The sequence below is a fragment of the Strix aluco genome, chromosome 15 (assembly GCF_031877795.1).
Source record: "Strix aluco isolate bStrAlu1 chromosome 15, bStrAlu1.hap1, whole genome shotgun sequence".
Taxonomy (NCBI): Eukaryota; Metazoa; Chordata; class Aves; order Strigiformes; family Strigidae; genus Strix; species Strix aluco.
This window is the reverse complement of record NC_133945.1, coordinates 21,185,234-21,209,918: the sequence shown is the minus strand read 5'-3', so window position 1 is coordinate 21,209,918 and position 24,685 is coordinate 21,185,234. Positions and strand designations below refer to the sequence as shown.

The window sequence follows — 24,685 nt, the reverse complement described above, 5'->3', positions numbered from 1 at the left end:
CCGTGTGCCCCACCGCTGCCCAGCCAAGGCCCCCCCCCCCAAACCAGAGCAGCACGACAAAGGGCAGGAGCGGGGGCTGCTCCCCAGCCCCCCCGCAGCCCAGGGAGCCCCGCGCAGCCGCGGGAGAGGCCGAGGCTGCCATGAACCACCCGTGGGACACAGCGCCCGGTTTTCCAGCTGCCCGCAGCAGGGTCAGCGCGACCTATTCAGCCAAGTAACTTGCTTGCCAAACTGGACGATTTTATTGTTAATTTTCTCATCGATCTCCCAGCCATTATAGAATCATACACCATCCGCACGCAGCCCGCGGCCGGCGGCCCAGCCATCAGCCCAGCTTCTCCTTCAGTACTACCAGCTCAAGCGTTGCCTCCTTGGTTGTGCCCAGACAGTAATTTGTGACTCTGTGTGTGTATTAATTTTAGGGAATTAATTCATTTTCTTGCAACATTAGAGGTTAATTAAACGCTGGCTAATTGCTACCAGTCATTGGAGGAATTCTGCTCCTGAGTCCTTTCATGGCCTGAATGCACCAAAGGAAGAAAAAAGGAAAGAAAGAAGGAAAGAAAGAAGCCCTTTCAAGACCACAGAAAATTGCAAAAGGATGTTTCTTCCAACCCGACATGACAAAATTGAATTCCAAGCTATTTAATGCATGCACGAAACGCCATAGAGAAACCCAGCCCGAGCACTCCATCCACCACGACAGGGAAAGGGGTTTCGTAACACGAGCACTCGCTACGGCACTGACTCAGTGCTTCAAACTCTGGACTTCCAGGCAATTTCGCTTAAATGTAACTACCAGATTAAGGATTCTCACAGACAGGGCTATCGCCAGCATTTCCATGGGACATACAGCTAAGATAACACTGCGATTATGATCAACATTAACGATGGAGACCTCGGGAAGCCACTGTCCCGGGTGGTGTTGGAAGCCCCGCTCAGTCCGCAGGGGCACCACGGCCAGGGTCACAGCGCAGCCCCCGTCCCCTCCCCGCCAGGGAGGGAGGGCCGCGGGGGTCCCGGTCCCACCGTGGGCGCAGTGGCCTGGCCCGGCCAGTGGCATTTCGGGAGTGAAAAACCAGCCCCGCGGGTAGGGGCACAGGGAGCCATCTGGGTTTGTCCTTAAAAACGGGATTTCACGGGTTACACCGTCACGAGGATGATGTCATGCAGCCTGACAAGACGCCCCTGCCCGCCTCAGACCGGCGTGGTTCGTCTGTTGGCCGGGTTGTTGTGCAAAGACTCCTTGAACTCTTTGGGGATGGAGTTGTGGACCTGTAAAAAACCGTGGTCCCGCTCCGAGTTGAGCAGCGTCCCCATGGTGACCTTGGAGGGATCCCTGGAGAGGGTGAACATGGAGATGTCGGTGGAGGGGATGGTGCTGAACCCCTTGCTGACGGGTGACATGTCCCGGGACCGGGGCTCGGTGGAGCGGGAGCTGGACCGCCGGCGGAAGCGGTACCTGTAGGGGGGGAGGCGGGTGAAGGCCGACTTCTTCAGCAGCTCGGAGTGGGACTTGGCGCGGATCTGGCGGTGCTTCTCGATGTACATGTGCACGGCGATCACCCCCACCATCTCGGCGATGATGAAGGACAGGGCTCCGAAGTAGAAGGACCAGCCGTAGGAGTAGCTCTTCTTGGAGTCGCTCTGCCCCGGGTCCCCCGCGTTGGCCGAGATGTAGACTATAATCCCAATGATGTTGCTGAGACCTTCAGGGGAGGAGAAGAGGGAGAGGCACTCGCACGAGCAGCAGGAGAGGGATGGGGGACCCCAATCCCCTCCCAGCAGCGGAGGGGCACAGGCTGGAGGAGCCCCTGCCCCCCCAGGGGTGCCTGGCAGGTGGGGAGGGTTCCAGGGGCCACAGACCCCATGGGGCACCAACCCCTCTGCCAGCACCCCAGGGCCAAACCTCCTCACAGACCACTGCTGCTGTCCCCAGTATCCATATATATATTCACGTACACCCAGTATACGCGTATATTCACACATTTTGGAAGGGCAGGAGGAACAACCACTGTTTTATTTAGAAAAGGGACGTTTTTGCTTTGCAGTGCTGCTCGCCGAGCAATGGACCACAGGAGCTGGTCGGAGCAGAGCCAACCCATGGGGCACAGAGGGGATCCCTCCAGCACAAACCCCGGCTCGCTGTGGCCCTGGGAGCACAGGGAAGCTGGAACAGCTCCGTCTCTTTTCATTTCTGGTGGAGCTTGGGGGCATTATTTGGGATCGGGGCAGTTTTTGCACCACCAGCAGCACCGCAGGGCTGGCTGGGGGGTGGCTGATGTATTCCTGGATTTACTTAATGAATCGATTATGTTCTTTTTGTTGTTTTCTCATCTGCATCAGCAGCTCCTGCCAGCCGAAGGAGGGAGAGTAATTTGTCTCTTTGTGGGGAGAAGAAAAAACACAAAATAGAGCAGTTCCTTGAGACAAAGACATTGTCATGCGATAATCAGTGGAAGCGTTGGGGAACCGTGCACAGAGAAATGAGTAATCCAGAAGGAACGGCCTCTCGAGAGTGATTTTCCTTGCAGGACTGTGGCAGCCCCTCTGCCTGCTGCCAGCGCGGCGCCTGCCCTTGCTGAGCCCTGCCACCCGCTGCTTGGCGGTGACAGAGGGCAGAGCCCCCCAAAACCTGCTCGGGGGGCCGGGTGACCCCCCAGTGGGGTGGCTGTGCTCTGGGAGCCCTCCTGGGCTGCAGCACCCGCACGGAATCCACTCGGGGCAGAGCAGGGCAGATGCTTAAAGTGCTGTCTAGCACGGTGGCCACTTGCCAGAAACCTCTACTGTTTTTTTTCCCCTGCCACGAGGACTTTTTCACGGGGTCAGGACAACTCATGAACCCCAGAATCCTCCAGCTCCCTCGTGTCCTCCCACACATCTACACCAGGAGAGCCGCCCTGCTCCAGACCCCGCTGGGCAGCTCCTACCTGCAGAGACGAAGAAGATGCCGGCGCTGAGGATGACGTTGTGTTTGCTCTTGTAGAACTCGCTGGCTGCCACGCACAGGCCCCCGAAGAACAGCAGACCCACGCTGAGGATGGGGAAGATGCTGGACGCTCTCACCGCACCTGTGGGACAGGGAGCGGGGCAGGGTCGGCCCCCGGCATCGCTCCTGCAGAGGGGGCTGCCGGCACTTCCCGCGCCAACACCAGTGCCCGGGAAGCGTTGTAACGGCACGAGGGATGGGGGACACTCAGTACCCGTCCCCCCTGCGCATCCTCTGCTCGTCCCCAAGCTGCTCGGGGGCCCAGCATCAGCCCTGTGAACCCTGTGATTCAGGCCTCCCATCAATAAAACAGCTTAAACCCTGAATTATTTTTCTTTTTCCTCCTGGGCTATTCCTTCCAGTCTTGTCACAGTCAGCTCTAGCAATTTACCTTCCCATTACCAAACGCACCACCCACAGGTTTTGGCTGTGGACGTGACTCTTGGGGTTGCAGAAACCCCCCAGCTCTCAGCGGGCTGGCAAGGAGCAGCGCTGCCAGCCACAGGGCTCCAGAACCTGCCCCTTGGGTCCCCAGCTACCACGGCTGCTTCGAAAGTCAAGAATTTACAAACTAACACACCTGAAGTTCAACAAAAAGTTGTTTTCTGATGTAGGGGAGGGACATTATCAAAATGAACAAAAGGCCCACGACCCTGAGCCCACCCTGGGTGATTCCATGAGCCCGGCGCTGGGCTCCATCCCAAGCTCCGGCAGTGCCTGTCTCCGCGTGCTCAGGAGCCACCGACCGAGTGCGACACAAAGAAGGGTCTTTTCTACAGGCCCTATCAGAAGTTCAGTTTCCAAAATGACAGTAAAGAGCAATTAATGCAGCAAATCACTACCTGCTGCACCGAAAATACACTGTGCCTTGGTTTGGGCTCTCATCCCTCTCTTAGGGCCTTTATTAAAAGCACAGAAATACAGAGAAGCCCCATTAAAATGCCATTCTGGGGGCTTTAAAATAGACTTTTTATTTTAAATGTGGGAGGGGGTGGGAGAAGAACTTAAGTGCTAATCTACTAAAATTGCAAACCTATTCCATTACCCCTCTTCGATGGGTGAGCAGAGCTGATGGCTTCCTGCAGAATTAGAAAACGGGGAGTTCAGAGCAACATCTGGACAAGCAGCAGCTGCATCAGTGTGCTGGGGGTCACTGTGCCCCCGGGGATTCCTCCCAGCCCCAGCAGCTCAGAGCCCAGCGATGCCAACACCTCCGAGGCTGCCACATGCCCCTGCTGCCTTATGCTCTTGCCTGTGTGGAGGTTTAGGTGTTCTCATGCCCCTTCTGCCGCGGAGGCTTCGCAGCCTGCCACAAGCGCGTGCCGACGGGCCGGGCAGCGCACAGCCGTGGTGCTTTGCACGCCGGCACGTGTGTCAGTTGTGTCCCGGCTCTGCCAACGGGCACCTCAGTGCCCCAGCGCTGTGTCTGCAAAGCGCTCTGGGGACAGCGCGTCTTCTCTGCGGGCTCAGCCTCACCCCAGCATCAGGTCCCCTCTATGTAGAACCCTCCGGGTCCTGCCCTGAGGCTCTGCTGGCTCCCACTTTCCCCAGGAGAGCTGCCAGCTCTGTTTTCCCTGTCTCCACTCGGCTGCTGCCGGCAGAGCACATGGCAGATGCTCGTTGCGCTCTCCTGGCGAGCACCAGCAAACCCAACCTGGCTGCAGGGACTCTGGGGAATGGGGAGACCCCCCTGCGGTGCCGGGTCCTGGTGGCCCGACAAGCTCGAGCTGCTGGGACCGGCCGCAGGGACAGCGAGTGCCAGACAAATGTGCCATTAACGCATTAACAGCACTGCTGCAGCGCGACGCGGCCACGCTCGGGTAACCCCGAGGGTCACCGCTGCCACGCAGGGACCCCGGGGGGCTGCCACCCACCAGCCTCTTGCCAACAGCTGGGTGAAGCCCCAGGTGCTGGGGGATGGGGAAGGGGTCCCCGGGGAGTGCGCGCAGCTCCCGCCACGCCACGGGAAAGGAGACTCACGGAGGAGATACTCGGCCGTGTCTTGCTCGTAATCCGCATCCTCGGGGAAGTGGTCGATTTTCTTGCACACTCCTCGGAAAGTTCCTGGGGAGACACAAACCAGGAAACCTTCAGACCCCCCTGCGCTGGTGGGAGCGCTGCTGGGTGCTGTCAGCCACCTCAAACACTGCCCCGGGGACTGGCTGATCCCCGCTCCCGCACCCTCTGAGCGCTGCTGGTCCCCCCGACAGGGCTGCATGTTTCTCTCTCAGACTAAGCCCTGTTGCCCGTGTCGCCGCTGTGCTGGGAGGAGATGCCCAAGCTGCCCTGCTCCTCCGTGGCGCGGTGCTGCAGGAACCTGCGGGGCGCTCAGTGGGGCACTGCCTCTGCTGAGCCTCCCCCCCTCCTCGCGTGGACATGGTAAAGCTCTCCTAGCCCCCATTTTCTCCAGTGAAGGGGAGGCAAAGCAGGGCAGGCGCTCGCCAGCTCCCAGCACCCACCCAGGCAAACCCCTCATTGGTTTTGACAGAGAATTGACATGGCTGTAAATAAACCTCCCGGCCTTTAGCTCTGAGTGACGTCGCATTCAGATGCAGGAGGGAAACTGCTGCATGGCCGCAGCCCAGGGCTCCTGCTGGGATGTCGGGGTCATCCCTTTCCACATCCAATTCCTGCTGTGGGGGATGACAACGGCACCGGGGTCACGGATGCTGCTTCAGGAGAGTCCCCGCCCTGGGGCTCTGCAGCACCAAGCAACCAGCCCAGTCCTCCCAGTATGCCCCAGTCCCTCGGCTGCGTGAAAGCTTGGATTTACTGCTGACCTACACACGCAGGGCGCAGGCTGCCCCGCAGACCAGGATCCTCAGCACATTTGTTGAAGTAACACCCGGACGGCTGCTTAACTTCCGAGATGCGGCTTTTCTGGAGGTGCAGATGAGTTCATTTAAATGACTACAAAAAGTTCCTAGCCTGTTTATCCTTTCCCGCCTGGGGCAACAGCAGCTGGAGCAGAGGCCAGAGGAGGCAGAGAGTCACCAGATGACCCATCCGTACCCCATTTCCAACCTTCTGCCATGTGTCACCCACAGCACACACACACGCGCGTGTGCACACCCATGGCAAAGCAGCCGAGGCCATGGCAGCCGAGTGTGACACAGGCAGCAGTGCCACCCGCCCCATGGCGCCATCCCGCCAGGAGCCCCCAGCCACTTGTGGGTCCCCATGGCACGACTCGGAGCAGGGCGAGAGCAGCCCCACCGTGGTGGGCACTGGCAAGGCCGTCTGGAAGGCCCAGGGGAAGGCAGATGCTCCAGCATCTGCTGGCCTCCTGCTTAGCATTTGGGGAAAAAATGGCTCTTTTTCGCCTTTAAACACCTGCCTGCTGTGCCTTTCCCCTCACTGCGCTTTCGGGCTCAGCGCTCTCCTGTGCCAAAGCGTGAAATTGTGCCATGAGAGGAGAAAGCCAAGGATGCGCCAGGCTCAGGCAGGTGACGTACTGGGGACCCAGTGACACGCTGCAGGACATGGATGTGGGGCAAGGAGGGGGTGGCCTGGCCGTGCCCCCCAGCAGGGGACAGCCCTACAGCTCAGCCTGTGAACAGGCTCTCGCCTCTTCTGCTCATCCATCCACCAGCCCCGGCAGCCTGGTCCATGTGCTATGATGGACACACAGATTGAAATTAAAGGCTTTAAAAAAATTTAAAAAATCCTGGCTATGCCCAGTTGCACTTATGGATTTGCTGTGATGGATGCAGCCTGTCACCTCCTGCGGACGCTGCGAGCCGGCTCCTCATGGCAGCCAAGACACTGAGCACCACGCTCGATAGCTGCTGGGGACGGCACCGAGGTTGGCTCATCCCACGTGCTGGACGGGAACACGGCGCTGGCCCCGCGGAGCCACTTCTGCCTGCAGGATTCACGGAGCCACCTTCCCCAAAGCGAGCAGCACGCCTAGGCGAGACTACGCACGATGCTTCCTCCGCAGCGCCGACGAATGCTGTCCTGGGTGTTATAAATGGGGAAACTGAGGCATGGCGCGTGACTTCTCTGGAGTGGCAAGGGGCAGGGCGAGGCGGGGGAATTCCTGCAGCCCCCTCACGACACCGGTGGTCAGGCCATGCTGGCTCTGTCCCCTCTCCCATGGGACCAGAAAGGACGCACTGCCAGGGGACAGGGCTCAAGGCAAGAGGAGTCACCCCGCACGGCGGCACGGCATCAGTCTGCGCTCTGGCTCCGGGCTCGGGGGAGCCTGAGCATCATGACAGGCATCAATTAAAACCTGGAGATGAAGTTCTGGAGGTGGCAAACTGTCATCCAAGCGGGAGACACGGCATCCGAGGGAGAACCGCCTGCTCCCGTTGCTTTGGGAACTGCGGGCGAAGGGGAGGCTGAACACGGGTGCCACGAATGGGGCTGGGGAGGCAGCGGGCATGGTGAGGACAGCAGCTGCACAGCACAGCCCCCATCCTCCTCCTCCTCTCAGCTTTCGGGTTTCCATCCACCTCCTCTGACCTTCTCCCCATACCTGCCAGCACGGCTCTGCCCCACGCACCCCAGAGCCGCCCCCCCACATTTGTCCCTTTGCTCTCCAGCCATCGGGCACACGCTGCCAGAGCAGGGCCGTGCCAACCCCCAGCACCTCAAAACACCCCAACAGACCCAGAAGGATGCGCAGAGCCGGTGCGTGCCTGGACATGCCAGGTCCCTCCGGACACGTCTCCAGTCTCACTCAGGGCGGGGGTGTCAGTCCCAGGGCAACGCTGAGATTTCCACTCTCCAGACGCCTCGGTCCTCTCTCTGGCCCCGACCCGCTCTGGGGGGACAGAGCTGCCCTCTGCCACCTTTAACAGCTGCGACGCTGCTGTGGCAGCGAGGGACACCTGCGGGACTGTGCCAGAGCTTCTCCAGAGGCACCGTGACAGCGCAGGAACATCTCCCTCCGCAGCAACCTCCCGGGTAGGGTCGCGGGGCCAGTGTTCATCATCTGATTAGCGAGGAGGAAACTTTCCCTTAGTGCCATGTGGGAAAGGAGTTTAGAGACTGAGTCAGCCCATCAGCACAGCGTGCAAATGAGAATGCTAATTTCCACCGGCGAGATCTCTTTGAAATTCTCTGAGGCTCCTTGTGCTGCTGAGCCCCCACCGAAACCCAGGGCCAGCATCTCCCTGCCCTGAGCAGCAGCTGGACGAGCCAGGACCCCCGGGGGCCTTGTCCTGGTGCACACAACGCCTAAGGTAAAGCTGTGACCGTGAGGGAGCAGGAGCAGGAGGCACCCACAAGCGCAGGGGATGCAAACACCCCCCCTGCCCCGCTGGCTGCGGGCTGGCAGGTCTGGGGTGTGGGGTTCATCCCTCCATCCCTGCCTCCAGCCACAGCTGCGCTGCATCTGCCCTGTCCCACCGGGATCCGTAACTTCTCCCCTTCCCTCGGCCCTGCCTGTCCCGCCCAAACACCTCCTTTGCAACAAAAAACAGGATGAAAAAAAATAAATGGGATAAAAAAATTAAAAAAAATAAAAATCAAGTGATTTTCTCAGGGCAGGGGCAGAGCCTTCGCTCAGGGTTGCTGCTGCAGGATCCAACACCAACTCCCTCCCGCTGCCCATGGCCGAGTGACAGGAGGGGGACAGCCCGGGGGGGGACAGCCCAGCAGCATCGCTGCTGTTTGTGGACGGCTCCAACACTGCGGCAGCCGCGGGCACCTGGGCCGGGGGCTGCACATTTTAGGGGTGGCAGAGCTGGGGGCTCGCTGTGCTCCTTGCTTGCTGACCCTTTGCTCTGCACCTCATGCTTGGATTAGCAAAATCTGCCCTCTGCAAGGCAAAGGGCGTCCTGGCCAGAGGCGGGACAGGCAGGGCAGCACCACCGGCCCCCTGCGCGGGCAGAGGGGGGAGCAGCCCCGCTGCCTGCCCGGCTTCACTGCATCTATTTCACGCTCCGACATTTATTTTGGCTCCTTTACTCCCTCTGTTCATTAACTGATGCTCGTCGCCATGGCAACCGCTGAGTCACCTGACACACAACTTCCCAGCCTCCAAACAAATACCACAACAAGGCTTAAATGCCAAAAAGCCCCCCCGACCCCCAAAACGCTCCCTGGAGATGGAGCCCTGCCCCGGGGCGGGCTCTGGGGAAGGATGGGGTGGCTGCTCCCAGCCCTGGCTGGGGGCTCGTCCTCGGCACATCCTGAGCCACCAGCTCCCCGTCCTCCCAGTTCCCATCCTCCCAGTTCCCGTCCCCCCCCCGCGATGGCAGATGCAACTCTGGGCTTCCCTCTCCTGGCTTTACAGCAGGGCCCTGCTACAGGCAGCATTACACCACGGGCACAAAGGAAGCGGGTTTTGTCCAAGTCCTCAAACTCTGGAGCCGCCTTCCTCTGCCCACGTTTTCTTAGCAAAGGCTCGAGGCAGAGGCGATGCTGGATCGCCCGCTCCCCCGGCCTGTCCCTCAGCCCCTGCCAGAACTGAGGCCGCAGCAGCGAGCTCAGGCACGAGATGCCCCAGCTTTTGGGGCTCGAACCCAGCAGCACGCAGAAATCCACGGGGCTCAGCGCGGGACTCACCGGGACGCTGCCCTGACTCGGGCACAGGCTAATGCCTCGCCTGGGCGGCACCGGGGCCCTCGCCAGCATCCAGCTGCACGGACAGGCTGGCTGGGGGGCTGCTGCCTCCCCCCCCCCCCCCCCAGTCACCGCTCCCTTTGGTGCCGGGAGCACGCGGGGCTGCCGGCTGCAGCACATCCCAGCCTGCTCGCGAGTAATTTCCCAGCCGATAGCCGTGCCTGCGATGCAACTCCGCGCTGTGTGCATGAGTCACACCGCCCTGGGTTTAATTCATCTGCCGGCCGGGAGAGCGCCAGCGAAGGCAGCGTGCTGCTGCGGTTATTCATTCCCCGCTCAGCTGTCTCTGTGGTAGAGCTGGGTAATTTTCTCTCCCTATTAGTGTGAATCCTGATTAGCCAACTTAGCTTATTACTGCACTTCCCTGCCCAGAGCCCGCCGCAGCAGCAGGCAGCTCTGCTCACAGCAGCGGGGCTGTGTCGAGGAGTCTCCCCCTCGCCCACCACAGCACGGGGCAGCTTCTCCCTTTGCCTTTTCCTGTAGTGAGAGACCAGACCTCATCCCCTCCTTCAGCAGGGTCCTGCTTGAGAACACACGAGGCACATCCAGCTCATGGGGCTGTCGGCAAGCTCAGGACCTGGGGTCCCCCAGATGCACCAGCAGGCAGGGACAGACACAGGCAAGAAGCTGCGGAAACTGCGGTGCGAAGTGGCTGGACAAGCGCCAGCTGCAAAGCCCACAAGATAATCCTTTGCCACGTTACGTGGCCCTCCCATCCTGCTTTCCCCTTCCCTGGAGTAGCATCCATGGCTGAACAACCCGCAGTCACCCCAGTGCTCTCCCATGGCCAGCACCAGAGAGCTTTGGGGAGGAGAGGAACAGCCCTCGAGGGCTGGCACTTGGAAGTGGAGTCAGTCAGCCAACGGAGCGGCAACGTCAACGGGTGCAAGCGCCTGGGTGAGGCCGAGGGAGCAGGCGGCAGCGCCGGGGTCAGCCGTGCCCTCCCCACACCAACGAGGTGCTGGTGGCCGCGCTGGGCCACGCGTGTCCTCCAAACATTCACCGTGCAGCGCGGCACCACGCTCCCTGCCCACGCTGGGTTAAAACCTCCATGTGCAGCCAAGCACCGAGCAGCTCCCGACGCTCCCGCGGCTGCGTGAGCAGCCCCAGCTCTGCCACCAGTGAGGTGTCACCTCTCTTCATCCTCCGCAGCTGTCGCAAACTCTTGGCCAGCAGCAGAGCAGCATCCATCTGCGCTCTGCACCAGGCTCATCTCAATCGAACAGTCCCAATTTAATCCCAAGGCCCCCACTCCGAGCGTCCCCGGGCACTGCGGGGAAGCCCTCTCCCATCAGCAAATCTTCCTGGGTGTTTTCCACATGTAAGCACCGTACGTGGCACCAGGACCATGGGCCGTGCAGCGCGTCCCTGCCCGATGGCTCCAGGCTCGCTGCGGCGAGCCCTGCCTTTTAAGTAATACCAGATTTAATGTGGAAGGGCTGAACTCCTAGAACACATTTTGCATTCGCTGGCTTTGTAAAGGCATCCCTTCCCCTCCCCTCCCGCCTGGCTGTTTTTCCTCCCGCGCTCTGCGTGATGCTTCGATCCCTCTCACCCCCACCCGATCGGAGCATCCCCAAGCTGCACGTTAAGTAACGTGGCTAACGCCTTCCTCCTTCGAGTCACCCCTTCTCCCCCGGACAAGGGCTGCCTCACACAGGGGAATGTTTCGTTTCAGCAGGGTTTTGTCGCTGCTGCTTTAGTTCATTCGTGTTTCGACGTATGTACTCTCTGCCCTGCATTTATTGGAGAATGCAAAGGCAATTAATTGATTTGATCTCAGGTCTTTTTCCTCTCAAAGCCCTTTTCCCCAGGGAGGGATGGGGGGAGCAGGGAGGGGGTTGTGAGGGAAGCACGAGTCTCGTGATGGTGGAAATATGGCTAAGAATATCGATCCTAACCCGGAGAGCCAGAAGACTAAAGAGCTCTAGTTACGGTTTTAAAATCTCATTACTTTTCATCCAGTGGAACAGTTTTCCAGGGACTATTCTGGTTGTTACTGCTCAGTGTGCAAACTAAGACTCAGGCTTGGGAAGATGAGCTAACACTGTTCTTAAATGAGAACAGAATTCCTCTCTCCCCTCGTGTTGGCTGGCTCAGCCAGAAGTCCTGGGGCAAGGTCACATCCCAGCCCTCAGCTCCCCGCCCCTCCTGATGAATTCCAGTGAGTTATCTCCCCAGTTGTGGTTTACAGTAATGGCCTTCCTCAAGAAACCTTGTCACTCCAAATCCGTTTGGAGGAAGTGGTCAGGTCATTATGGTTTAAGTTCTCTGAAAATTAATATTCATCAGAGAATCAGAGGTCCAAGCTTAGCTGGCAAGGGACGGGGTACGAGCCTGCGGCACGTCCTCAGACACGCTCAGGCTCTGCGCTCCCTTGAGTAACAAGAGCAAGATACCTAAATATCTCCAAGGAATTAAAACTTCAGGGCTCATCTTTTTTTACCTCCCACCCACCTCCCAGATGCTTGGAGAGATGGAAAGAAATTCATCTTTACTCTTCCCCAGCTTCACGCTGCGCGAGGGATCCCGAGGCTCTTTGCACAAGGTCCCCGGTGAGATCCCAAAGCTCCGGGGTTCTGGGTCCGTGTTAGACCCAACCGTCCCCCAGAGACCCACGGCCACCGTGCAGGGCTCGGCTCAGCCGGCATGGGAGTGCTGGCACCAAGCCACAGCTCCGTCCTGTGCCCCTGGCAAGGGCCCAGGGGTCCCAGCCACCCCCCAGCATCTTGCTCGCCTCCCACATCGCCAAGTCTTCGACACAGCTCGCTTCCCCCGGCAGCACAAACAGCCTGGAAACACGTCGGGACGGCTACGGCCCCCCCAGCCCCACAGCTCTGAGCAGCCCAGCTGGGAGAGCTGCTCCAGCCAAGGATGCTGCTGCCGTGGGAAGGGGACTGCCCTCCTCCCAGAGCCCGGGAATCCTCGGGGATTCACCAAATCGGTTTGGTGACCCTCCAGCCCAGGGCCTGTCCCCACTTTACACGTGTTTGCTTAAACAGCATTGGAGAGTGGCTAAATCACAGCAAAACTTGAGTGTTGGTTTAAAAAGCCCCCTGCTCTGTGTTACCCCCTGTAGCCAGCAGGTCTCCCCTTGTTGGGCTGGATGTTGGGCTCCCCACCGCCTGCCAGTGGGACGAATCCTGCTCCCTAGGACCAAGTTCTCCCCCCAGCACATCCCCATCGCCCCGGCAGCCCCACGCCAGCTTCCCACCGGGTACTGCTGTAATCTGGCTCCATCTCTACTTCACACTCTCTCCCCCTCTCTGCGGTGGTGGTTTGTGTCTGAGCAGAGTCACCTACACAGATATGCCTTTTCTGAAGGATTTTTTTCCTGTTGTAAAAAAAAAAAAACAGTGGAAAAAACCCAAGTCAAATGAAAGGAGCGCAAGAGCGAGGAGGCGGCAGAGGTGGGCTCTGCGGTGCCGGCTGGACGCTGAGCCCACCGCAAACACATGTTTGAACACACGCACAGCAGCGCAAGAGCTGAGCCCCCCCGCGCGTCCCTGGCAGCTCGGCGGGGTTTGGAGAGCAGCACCCAGCTCCGCACTGCCCGCGACGGGCATCCCCACGGGGGACACGGCGGGCGGCCGTGGGCACAGCCCCAGCACTCGCACCCATGGGTGGACTGGGAGCTTCTGCCAGTTTTAGCCTGCGAGGTGCCGGTGATCAGTGTGTGTCGCAGAGACTTGACTCCCTCAGCATTGCTAAAAGGAAAAAAAAAAATCTCTACATTTTGACAGTGACTCATCATCTCCCATTCTGGAATCTGTGGGGTTGTTGCAACCTACACAAGGCAGTTCAGAAAAGCAAAACAATTCTGAATAATAGAGGAGGAAAAAAAGTTTGAAAATGATGGGTAATTTCTAGCACTCTGCTCCAAGGGTTTAGCTTTGTTTTTTTCATTATAAAAGTAATCAGGTAACGCACTGGAGCTGCCTTCCAGGGTCTCCCCCCGCGCTTCCCTGGGTTTCTTTCCTTCCTTCCTCCCTCCATCCTTCCACATCTGTGGAGCTCATGGCAGGGAAACGCCCCGCCGCAAACCCGGCTCCCGGGAAGACGCCGGGCTTTCCCAAACGGGATGGGGTGGGAAGGCACAGGGGGCTGCGGCGGGGGCCCAGGGTGACCCCTTCCCTGCGGGGAGGCCACCGCGCTGCCATCCCCGCCGTGCCACGCCAGCGGCGATGGGCACCCGGCCGCCAACGCCGGAGCCCTGGGATTGGGCTGGGGAGGAGAGCCCTCCTCAGCATGTGTAAGGAAACTCTTTCATGCTTTATCTTTAACAGTGAATAAACATTGATTTTTATTTTAAAAGGTAATTGACATTCCTATGATAACAAAATGAGTGCTGGAGCAGCCAGAATGAGCGTAAATAAGCTATGTGCTAGAAATTAATGAGCTTCACTGATTGAGTTTATCTGTTTACATTAATACAATTCTAGCAATTAAAAAAAGTAATAATTTTCTGTTTGTTTGCCTGCTCGGAGACGTTGATGGGAAGAGACGGGGCAGGAGCGGGAGCCCTGGCCCCAGCCGAGCACCCCCGAGGTACCCAGACCTCCCTCTGCACAGACACAGGCAGGGCAGGATCCCGCTCTCATTTGTTTAATGAACATTTTAGATTCACTTGGGTTAGCTGATGAGCTTCTGGGAAGGGTTTGCCTCCCAGCCTCGTCTTTGGCTATCAGTAACAGGGGCAGCCAGCTCAGCCCCGGGACATTCCTGGATCACAGAGCCTTTTACTAACAGGGCACGGGGAAAGCGGGTCTGTCCCCCGCCTGCCAGACACCCACCCTACAGCAGCCGGGGGCGTGTTTGAGAGTGAAGATTTTATTATTGCTTTTTATGCCTTCAGCAAGTTGTCCTTCATGATCATTCCTGCCTCCCTTATAATGGCTCTTCATTTAACTTGTCAAAATTCATGCCCTTTTCTGTTTCTCTTATTTGGACGCAACTGCCACGCATCAAATGATGCTTTTTTCCTCTCCTTTGCTCTTCCACTATAATGTTTTTTTGGTTGTCTTCACTGCTGGCATACCTCTAGCCCAGCTCCATCGTGTTTGCAGCCATCGCAGCCCATCAGCCCGCTCCGGCCACTGAATAACCTCACGGACGTGGGACACAGGACTAAACCAAGACTCGTGTCCCTCGCCAGGCTGCTGATCAGCACCTCCAAAAAGCATCATTCACAGCCTCTACCACTTCCATTTCTGTGTCACACCTCAGGGTGCTGTCTCTGCAGCCTGCGTGGAGTAACTGAAGTTTCCCATGAACACGCTCCGTCTCCAGCCAGCGCCGTGCCTTGTGCCAGCAAACCATCGGCGGGGGCTCGCGCAAAAAGGCTCCCGCAGTGACAGCCCCCCCCAGCAGCAACACCGAGGCATTAAACCAGCAGGAAAAAGAGGAGGGAGGAACCAGGGAACAACCGAGTCCTCCTCCAGCACAGCATCAAGATGGTGAGAACAAAACCCACCGGGAAAGCAAAGGGCAGCCCCTCAGTTGCCTGCGCATCCCGGCCACGCGCTGGGATAACGAGTGGGAGGATGAAGGATCCAGACCCGCTCGTTTGTTGGAGTGTTTCACCCACGTGGCGTTTCAGGGTCCTGCCGAGATCCACACGGCCAGAACGCTGAAAATCAATGATAAAACCTGCCCAGAAGCGACCAGGTGGGAAAAACAAGGGTAAAAACCTGGGATCCTCTAGTTAAACAAGTTGCCAGTAATTCAGAGAAAGATAATCTATAGATACAGGGTGCTCTGGTGTCTGCTTCAAACCCTGAGCTGTGCCAGAGGCCAGATTGTACCAGAGGCTGCTTAAGCACCTATTTATAATAAGTAGGAGAGAAAGCTGCATTATGATGGGAAGCTGGAGGTTTCACTTCGCCAGTATTAAAATGTCCTCTGAATTTCTAAAAACCTATAAATGACAATTTCATAGCTCTGAAGCGTGGCATCTAGCACAGGGGAGTGCTATTTTAGACTCTGTGTTGACAGCTGAAGGGGAATGGATCACAGAATTAAAAACTAGTTGCTGCTCAAGTCCAAGCAATCATGACTTGATTACGCTTCTTATGGGCAAACAGAGGCAAGTCCAAGGCACTAGCACATATTCCTGGCGCTTTGAAAGGTCAATTCACAGAGCAGAAAACAATTATAAGCCAAATCAGTTAGGAGAATGGATTTAAGCATAAAAGCATGACTGTGAATAGAGAGTGATTTAAGAGTGTTTTACCCCAAAACTCAGACCTGTGATAGGAGTTTGCATCAGTTTAAAAACTTCCTGGCTAATATGTAAACAGCTATAAAAATAAAAACATGCCCAACAAAAAGAAGAAAGGAGATATTCATAACTCTGAATATAAATCAGCAACTAGAAATTGTAGAGCGCTGATAAAGGACACAAACAAACAGTAAAAAAACCATCAAAACATCTTTCCCCAATGCATTAGGATGAACAACAACAGAAAGGAGCAATGCTATCGCCCGTCACCAAACACAAATGGCAGAAGCGTTAGTCACAGGACTGAGAAATGTTAAATAACTGTTATTACAACTGTGACATTTCATATTCAGCATATTCACATCCCAGAGCTTAAAGAGACGCGCTGGAGGAGCCGACTGAGCAATTAACAGCGATGCTCAACGCCTCGCCGGGAAGTTCCCGAGGACTGTGAGGACAGAGATGCTCCGTGGCAGGGCAGCAGTGGCGCGGCTGCCTGTGGCTGCCCGTGGCTGCCCGGGCTCCGGCACGCTCCGGCCCAGCGCCGCCGCTCGCCTTGCACCGCTCCGGGCTGGCATCTGACGGCGCAAGCGACGACTCAGAGCAAGGGGACAGAGCGACGAGGTGGCTGGTCACCAAATTTGCTTTGGTGCAGAGCGTGGGAGCGCCGGGGGCCCCGAGCTCGGGCAGGCCGGTGACAATAACCACGATGGCCAAAAGCGCTGACCTGCTGCTTTGACGCGCAGCAGCCGGGAGTAACAGCTTCGACGTTTTATTCCCTACTTCAAGGTGAAGCAGCTGCTCAAAGTTGTGACTAATACCACGGTCCGTTTTTGAAGGAGGATGTTAATAAAAGCAGGGAGGGTTCAAAGAGGCAAGGCGGGTTGTAAAGAGCGCGGCAGGCGAGCGAGAGAATCCCTCCGTGTCCTCTGCCCAGCCTGATGTCAGCCCAGCGCTGCAGATGCCGAATTGCATCGAGGGCTGCGAAAAGCAAATCATGTTCCAAAGGAGCCCCACAGTGCAGAATATCAAGGCTAAAAATATGTAAATCACCATGGAAAGGACTGTCAGAGCTTCAGCAAGACTCGCAAGTTGCTAAAAGGCAATTTCAAATTTCCGAGCTTGCTGCACGAGGCATTAAAAAGGTCACTATTTCTGAAATAAGGATCTTTACAAATAAACACATTTGCTGAGGACTCGGTGAGTCACGCTGGAGCGCAGCACAGAGCATTTCCAACCTAATGCTTTTGACAGGCCACGCGCAGGGCGATCTTTTCATGTTTACAGTTCATCAATAGTTTTTTACAGCTGCACAGTCAATCTTTAAAGCACATTTAGCCTGGGAGGAGACTCAGCAGGTTGTTTTCCTTGCAAAAGTGATATTAAATTTATTTTTTTCTTCCTCTTTTATAGCATTTGATTTGAAGGTAAGTATTTGAACTTCAAATACGTGACTGCCACCCAAGCACCTGCCTTTTTTTTGTATATATATACTTCTGTCACATCTCCCTAATGATATAAATATTTGAAGTTTTCAGCTGATGCACTAAAAGGAACTCGATCCGTCAAAACTTACTTAATTCAGGGAATTCAGCAGGCACCACGCTGCATGTTTGCTGGTGCAGGGCAGGGGGGGGTGTGTGCTGCAGGCTCCCTGCTTCCCCCCACCCGGCTGGCACCAGTCTTGCCCCGCTCAGCGCAGCCCAGGGTCAGGGTCAGGCGCAGCCCCGCTCGCTGTTGCAGGTACCGGAGCGCATCCAGCACCGACGGATTTAGCTCGCTGCCTGCTGGAGGCAGAGCCGCCTCCTCACCATCTGCGGGAGGGGAAGAGAGCCCCGGGAAGCCGGTTCCAACGCCCCAGATGGGGAAAAGCGATATTCAAGAGTAGCACCATAGTTTCACTCTTGGCTTTTTTTGGAGAACAAGAAGGGACTATCCTTTAGACGGAGCATTAGGAGAGGATTGTGCTGGTGAACAAGTGATGCCAACCCTGCCTTAACCCTCCAAGAAGCAAGATACCCACCTATGCCCCGATAAGCCTTCCAGAAATTCAGAGCAATTTCCACTGCACAGCACTTGCTCTGCCATTGGAAACCCCTCGACGCTGCCCGCGCTCCCTGCCTGGGGCCAGGGCAGCTACAGGAGGATGGTGTGTCCCGCCCATCACTTCGAGACATCACAGCACCAAGAAACCCCAACACGTTGCAACCAGCTTCCCTGGGCCCTCGAAACACTCTCCTGCCCACCGGCAGCGTGTGCAGCTCCTCTGAAGCTCTCCCTTCCCTGCTGGGCAGGGGACAGGACTACACTCCCGGCTACCAACCCGCTTTCACATGGGTCAGACCTGGGCAAACTGCCCCGCGGGTCCCCGAGCTGCTCACACCGTTACCTTGGCCATAAAGCAGCCTCACCTTCCCCCAGCTTCACAAATCTGACTCAAAGCACAAAACACTTTGCTAGAGTAACTTGGGGGCTTTGAAACCACCCCAGCTCCCTCGCAGCTCCACCCTTCCAGGAGGCAGCAGAAGCCAAAGAGATTTGAAGGGGGAGAGAAATAAAACATGCAAGACCCCGCAGTGGATGGGCAAGCAGATCACCTCACAGCTCGTGCCAACGCTTTCCATCTCCTTCCCATTATTGTGTTAAACCGCACAGAGCAGCCCGCCCTGCAGCTGGTGAAGCCAGGTGATGTTTTGCCATCAGCTTCAAGGACAGCAGGGCTGTGCCCCACGGGGTTGTACCTGCCGGAGGCATGAGATTCCCCCAAGCACTGGGGAAACCCCCGGGGAAAAAAGGGGCTACACCTGCACGGCACAGGCTGCCTGCGCTGCCACGGGCCCCCCCAGCCCTGCCTCTCCCCGCTGCTTACCTGGGGCTGCCCCTGCGGGTTCATCTCCCCAATTCCAGCCCAGGGTCTGTCGCTTTGCCCTCAGCACACCTCAGCCCACACCACACATCCTTCCAGGGAGGGAGGTGCCCTGTAGGGGCCCTTTTAATGGGTCTGTCCCAGCTGCAGCCCAGCTAACGCTCACGGCACACACCTGCATCGCTCCCGAGAATGCACCTGCAGGTTTGGCTCAAGGAGATGATGAAACGCTGCCCTGAGGGCAGGGCTGTGGGGATGGGGTGGCTGGGGGCAGCCCCTGCCTACCTTGGGTTACCAGGATTTGCTGCGTTATTGCTCCTCGCCCAGCCCCTTCAGGGCATGGCGCTTTCTGCCGGAGCTGTGGCCGTTACCTGCCCCCAGCCCCTTCACCTCATCCGCCGCTGAGAGGGAGTTATTCCGCTCTGGGGGCGTCTCAGAGGCTCCTCCGGCTCCTGCGCAGAGCTGGGGCAGGTGATGTTATCCCCAATTTACAGATGGGTAGCGGGGGACTGGAGAGATGCAGCTCACAAGCGTCTGCACATTTTGGGTGCTCAGCTGGAGCGCGCAGAGCCTGGGGTTTCTCAGCCCTGGGAACAGGCTCTGCGCGGGAGGTGACAGAGCCTGCGCCGTGAGCGGGGCTAATTATGACGAAACCCAGACCCTGAGGAACAAACCTCCTGGGTGCCAACAGGACATTCTGCTTCTCCTGTTTTCTAGAAGACTTTTCCTCATCCTGGGTGGGGAGATCTGTCCAAATTAACAATGAAAATAATTTCTAAACAAGTGACTGAACTTGCATACCCTGAAAAGCCCTGGCTTAAGCCACAGGGCTGCTTCCGAGATCCGCCGGTGAGCAGCACCGGCGCGACACCCGACCTACGCACCGCGATGCCGCAGTTCCACCTGCACCGCGCTCGTCCGGCGCCGCAGGCGAAGGAGACCAGCTCGCCCGTGCCGAACGCCCGCGTCAGACGTGGTCGCCCGCCACATGTTTGAAGGGGCAGAGAGGGCCACCCCGCTGCGGTGGCCCCGCACCCTGGCATAGCGCACCGTGTCGCACCGCGCTGCTCGCTGCCGGGGCCGAGCCTCGCTGCCTGCAGACGGGCTGCGCGGCGGGAGGGCGGCTCAGGGGCGGAGGCGCTGACACGTCTGTCTCTCACTTCAGCCGCCAGCGAGCTAGGCCAGACAGGAACGCCATACGGCACACGTCTAGGGGGATGCACGGGAGCTCAGCCAGGAGGGTGCCTCTGCCCCGAGGGGACGGGCTGGTGGCCGGCAGCGGGGACAGGTCCTTTGTCCTGCTGCCGCTGAGGCTGGCGGGCGGCAGCAGCTCTTGTGCTTCACACAGCAGCAGTGGGAATCGGGGCAGGTTGGGGCAATATGCAGGGTAGATGTTATTTAAAACTATTATTGGTATTTAAAATTCTTTAAAACATGCACGCCACCTCCCCCTGGCCTCACTGCTGTCCCTGCGCCCTCGCCAGAGCAGCTTCGGTGGCAGAAGACCCGGTTCCCGCTTCTCCCCCAACTAAGAGGTCTCGCACCCTGGGCTGCAGCTTTCCCACTTCCTATGAAAGGCAGAATCACTCTTGTCCTTCTCCAGCTCTTCACGTTGAGGGGGAGGCCAAAGACTAATGCGTAGAAAATGCTTTCATCCTTGGCTGAAGTGTGCTGAGGAATGACAAGAGCTTCTCCCGGCGCGGAGAGATGGAGCCTCGGGGCTGCGGGAGGCTTCCAGGCACCTGTGCCGGGGGGTGGCAGGTCCCCATCCGGGGGGGGGACACGCTGCCCCGCTGCCTCACGGGGTCCCCGTTTCCCCAGCCCGCTCTGCGGCAGCGTCGCCGGCGGCTCGGCGGTGGAGCCGTGCGGTGCAGCTGCTGCGCCGCGACAAGGTTTGCTCAGCTGAGCCCGGCTGCGAAGGCAAATGGAGGATTTGGCAGGGATGCCGGGCAGCCTGGCAGAGGCGGCTGGCGAGGCAAAGCCGGAGCTGCTGCGGGCTCAGGTCGGCGGGGAAGGTCGATGTGAGATCGCAGGCTGTCTCGCGAAGTGACAGTGACCTTTCCCGGCCGGACAAGCAGCCCCGGGGTCGGGCTGGGGCCCGAGGCAGCCCTGAGGGACGGACGCTGCTGACTCTGGCAGCCCCTTGCAATTGCTCATGCGATGACGTCGTGTGATGCCGTCGATGGTGCTGAGGCATCAAAGCGCTCTGACAGCTGCAAAAAATAATTGTCAGTTGGTTTCTAACATCCAGCCAAGCATCAGCCAGCCTGCCCCGAGGGGTTCTGCTCCCTTGTCAGGAGGGAGCCCAGCCTCTCCGGGGGGGGCAGAGGTGCCATCCCTGGGACCAGGGGCAGTTCTGCAAGACATGAGCAGCTCGACAAAGGTGCCAGCAGCACAAGCCAACACTGGTTTTAAGAAGCTAAAATCAGGAATACTTTAAAAGGGTAGTTGCTTGTTGGTGGCCAATTTGGGGATTGCTTTCCCCTCCCCTTGTGATTCCAGGCACGAACTCAGAGTAAAGGTCTAACTAGGGGGCAATTACCAAATCACCAGTGGAATTGGAAACGTGAGCATTCAAGAGGTACAAACACAAGTGTCGCCCTCAAATGCTGCTTTTTGTCCCTGCTTTCCACCATCACAGTCCCACGGGGTGTACTGCCAATGCCAACCCCCCTCCCCGGGCTCCAGTGGCCACCAGAAAAGCCGGGGGGGGTCACACATCCCCCTCCATGCCCTGCACCTACCCCAGGGTGGCCCAATTGTTCTCCTTCAATACAAACCTCTTGGCAAAAGTGAACACCCGAAGTCCCCAGCGAGGGTGGTGGGATGGCAGCGAGGTGCTGCTCCTGCTCCCACGCCTGCCCTCTGCCTTCCCTTGCCTGCCTTATCGTTCCCTTATGACTCTGTTTGTATGATAAAACAACACAGTTCCTAATAACCTGATGTGGGAACGGCTCAGCCGTCCTCTGCAGCCCGACAGCGCCAGGTTTGTCTATAGATTGTGGTGTCAGGAGATAAGAGACAGGCAATATCTGGGAAAATCATCACGCAATATCAGCCGCCCAGCAGCCACAATCATTTCTCCTGCCTCTCCCCACGACAACTATGAAAAACCCTGATATTTTCAAGCCTGTCAAATGAAGTCACTCACCCGGCGTGCAAGTGATTTTTGCAAGGGTTAGGGAGACAAGCAAAGCCCAGGTGTCCTGCCAGACGTTTCAAAAGGCAGCAAAATCCTGGTGTGAGGAGACTTTTCCATCCCTTCTCCTTCGGGCAAGCGAGGTGCGGGGCGGCAGCAGCCCCGGTGCAGGGAGGGCAGCAGCGAGAGCTTGGCCAAAGCAGCGGGGAAAGGTGGGGCAGAGGAACAGACCGCAGCAGTTTTAACATCCTTGTAAACCCTTGGCACCGAGACGGTGGTTAAGTGATGGTGGCTCAGCCCGGCCACCCAGGCTGCTGCCACAGAGCGAGGTGAGGACAGGGAACCCACCCCCGGGAGCCCGAGTGCCAGCGACGTGCAAACAAATGCAAAACGTCAAGCTGCCGTAAGAGCAACTCAATTACAATCTGGCCCTTTTGCTGGTGCTGGCCCGGAGGCAGGGCTGCTCAGGGAGCCTGCCCAGGTGTTCTGGTCCTGCCAAAGGCAGCTGGCTCGCCTCCAGCTGTGGAGCGGGAGCTAACCCGAACACAGAAATCCCACGTTGTCCTCGTGTTTTTCCGGAGGCGAGCGAGCAGACCTGCGCTTGTGCCGGCTGATCTGCATCCCTCCCCATCTTGGCTGAGCGAGGGGCAGGGCCAGGCAAGCGAAGCCATCGCTCAGCAGCTTCACCTGGGCAGGCCGGTGGCCGGGCAGAGCTGTGCTGCTGCTCGCCACGCAGCGCGCTCCGGCCCCCAGCGACCCTCAGAACTCGACGTGCTTCTGTCTCCGAGAGAATCACCCCAAAGGACACGGGACTGTTCAAAGCGCGAAGCGTACCCCGGCCTCAACTTTTCATTTTGAAGAAGCTGTTAAATACCTGCTGCAAGTAGATGGTTAAAAGACAACACAAAAGTGAAATAAGAAAATTTTGGGAAGCATCCCCAAGTCCCCAGGGCTGACCCACCGGCCCATGTTTTACGCCGGGATTGTGTAACAGCTCTGGGCTGTGAGCCTGCCCTCCCCAGAGCCGCCGCAGAGCTGTCAGCACGCACACGCCGAGGGAGAAGACACCAGTTGTCACCCCGGCACCGTCATTCTTTATCACAGCAGGTGTCTTCTTAATCAAAGACGTATCTCGAGATGCCCACTGCTGCGGTCCCCCCGAGCGAGCCGCGGCTCATTACAGCCCCAGCGGTGGGACTGTGCGGAGCGAGTGGCCACAGATGCGTCCCCGGGGTGCCTCAGCCCGGAAAAAACCTACAGAAAACTTCTGGTGCTGAGCCTGAGGTGTCAGCCAAAGCAAACCCACCCATGAGCCCTTAGGAAGGGACGTGAGACCACCCTCTCCACACCCAGCACGAACCCAAAACGCAGCCAAACACCAGCTTCAAGGAACGGGCTTCCAAGTGTCATGTCAGAAATCGAGGTGAGTTTTAGGTGTTGTAACACAGTTGCAGCCCTTATGGATGGGGGAGCAGGGCAGCGGGCGGGCAGAAGCCCTCCTCGGTTCCTCCAACGTTGCAGGAGCGTGGAGAAAACCCCAAGCAAGCGCACAGCCCTGCTCACTCCCCGCTGCGCTTCCCTGCTCGCTCCCCGTCTCCCCACGGGTGCTTCGGAGTGACTCAGGAACCGGGGTGGGCACCTTTCCCCTCGGATGCCTTTGACTAACTCACCCTCGGCACCTATCAGCGCTGATGAGCGTTAATGACAGCGGATACGCTGCATCTGCATCCTGCCGGCACCCGGCCGTGACTCAGCCTGAGACACTCCTCGGCAAGGTGAGCCAGGATTGACCCCCCCCGCCAAGTGGGAGCCCTCGGGCAGCAGCTGAGCAACCCCCTACACTTATGGGTTAGCACATTTATATCATTTTGAGAGCATTTTTTTCCTGAGAAAGGAGGGTAATGTCTATTTATGAAGTGCGCCCTGGGTTCATTTTTTAATGGTGAAGCCCATGTGGACTGTAACCACCGAGACGCCAGGAGCGCTGAGCACATTCAGCACCGTGGCTGTCTCGCCTCCTCTCATCCCAAGTCACACGGGCAGCTGAAGAGCGTCACAGGTCTCCCCACTCGGGCCGTTCCCGCTGTGCCGACGAGCCCCGCGTGGCTGGGTGGGCCGTGCCGGTGGCCAGGCAGAGGACAGTGCCCTGGGCCATGCCAGGAGCCGTGGGAGAGCCGAACGCTAACAGATGCGCCCGGCCTCCCATGACAAAAAGCAAAACTCACGCAGAGAGAAGTGATTTACCAAAAGGCCACGTAACTCCCGGCAGCAGAGCCGAGCGTCTCTGCCCGCTCCCTGGCTGCTCCCAGCGAACATCACCCGCTGGCACCTCCCGGCCAGCCCGCGCCAGCGTCCCACCTCCCCGGGGAGCAGAGGATCCGGCATCAATCCGTGGGGCATCCGCCCCCAAACCACGGCCGCGCTCCCGGCCGCCAGCCCCAGCGCCGGGGCGTGCAGCCTTCATTAGCCATCCCTAATTATTTACAGCCGTAATGGAGATGGTGACCTTGCATGGGAAAAAAACCCACTTGAGCCTCATTCAAATTCAGACTTCCACCTCTATTAAACAGTAACAGCTCTTGAGATGACAGACTCTGCACCACGCCTATGCAGCAGTAAAATGCCTGTTTCTGAGCTGTTCACAGCATACATTTTACTCATCACGTGCTGCTCGCAGGCAATGTGGGAACCAGCTCCCTACGCCACCCCAGAAGATGGGATTTTTGTCCAGATAAATGCTGCAGCATCCCAGGAGGGTAAATTCTGCACCCCCTTCTTCCAAGTGACAGTTTCTCAAGGCAGAGCTGGCAGCAGCGAGCTGGAGCACGGCTCCTCTCCGGACACGTTCCAAAGAGCAGCGCGCTCCGAAGGCACGGCTGGCAGCGGCTGGGGCCC

The 24,685-nt window shown here is 58.1% G+C and overlaps 1 protein-coding gene across 2 annotated transcripts in view; it reads right to left on the bottom strand.

Moving 5' to 3' along the window:
- Positions 1 to 219: 219 nt before the first annotated feature.
- CACNG3 (calcium voltage-gated channel auxiliary subunit gamma 3) overlaps positions 220 to 24,685 on the bottom strand; it is a 30,989-nt gene continuing 6,523 nt past the window's right edge. Inside the window, exons 2-5 of one of the 2 annotated variants that reach the window (XM_074840766.1) lie at positions 4,970 to 5,053; positions 2,931 to 3,071; positions 1,463 to 1,709; positions 220 to 1,339 (exon numbers count right to left, since the gene is read on the bottom strand). In XM_074840766.1, coding sequence (XP_074696867.1) covers positions 1,198 to 1,339; positions 1,463 to 1,709; positions 2,931 to 3,071; positions 4,970 to 5,053 — 614 coding nt within the window. In that variant the 3' untranslated portion in view covers positions 220 to 1,197. Of the gene's footprint in view, positions 1,710 to 2,930; positions 3,072 to 4,969; positions 5,054 to 24,685 lie in introns of both variants that reach the window. The other variant, XM_074840765.1, reaches the window with a different exon arrangement.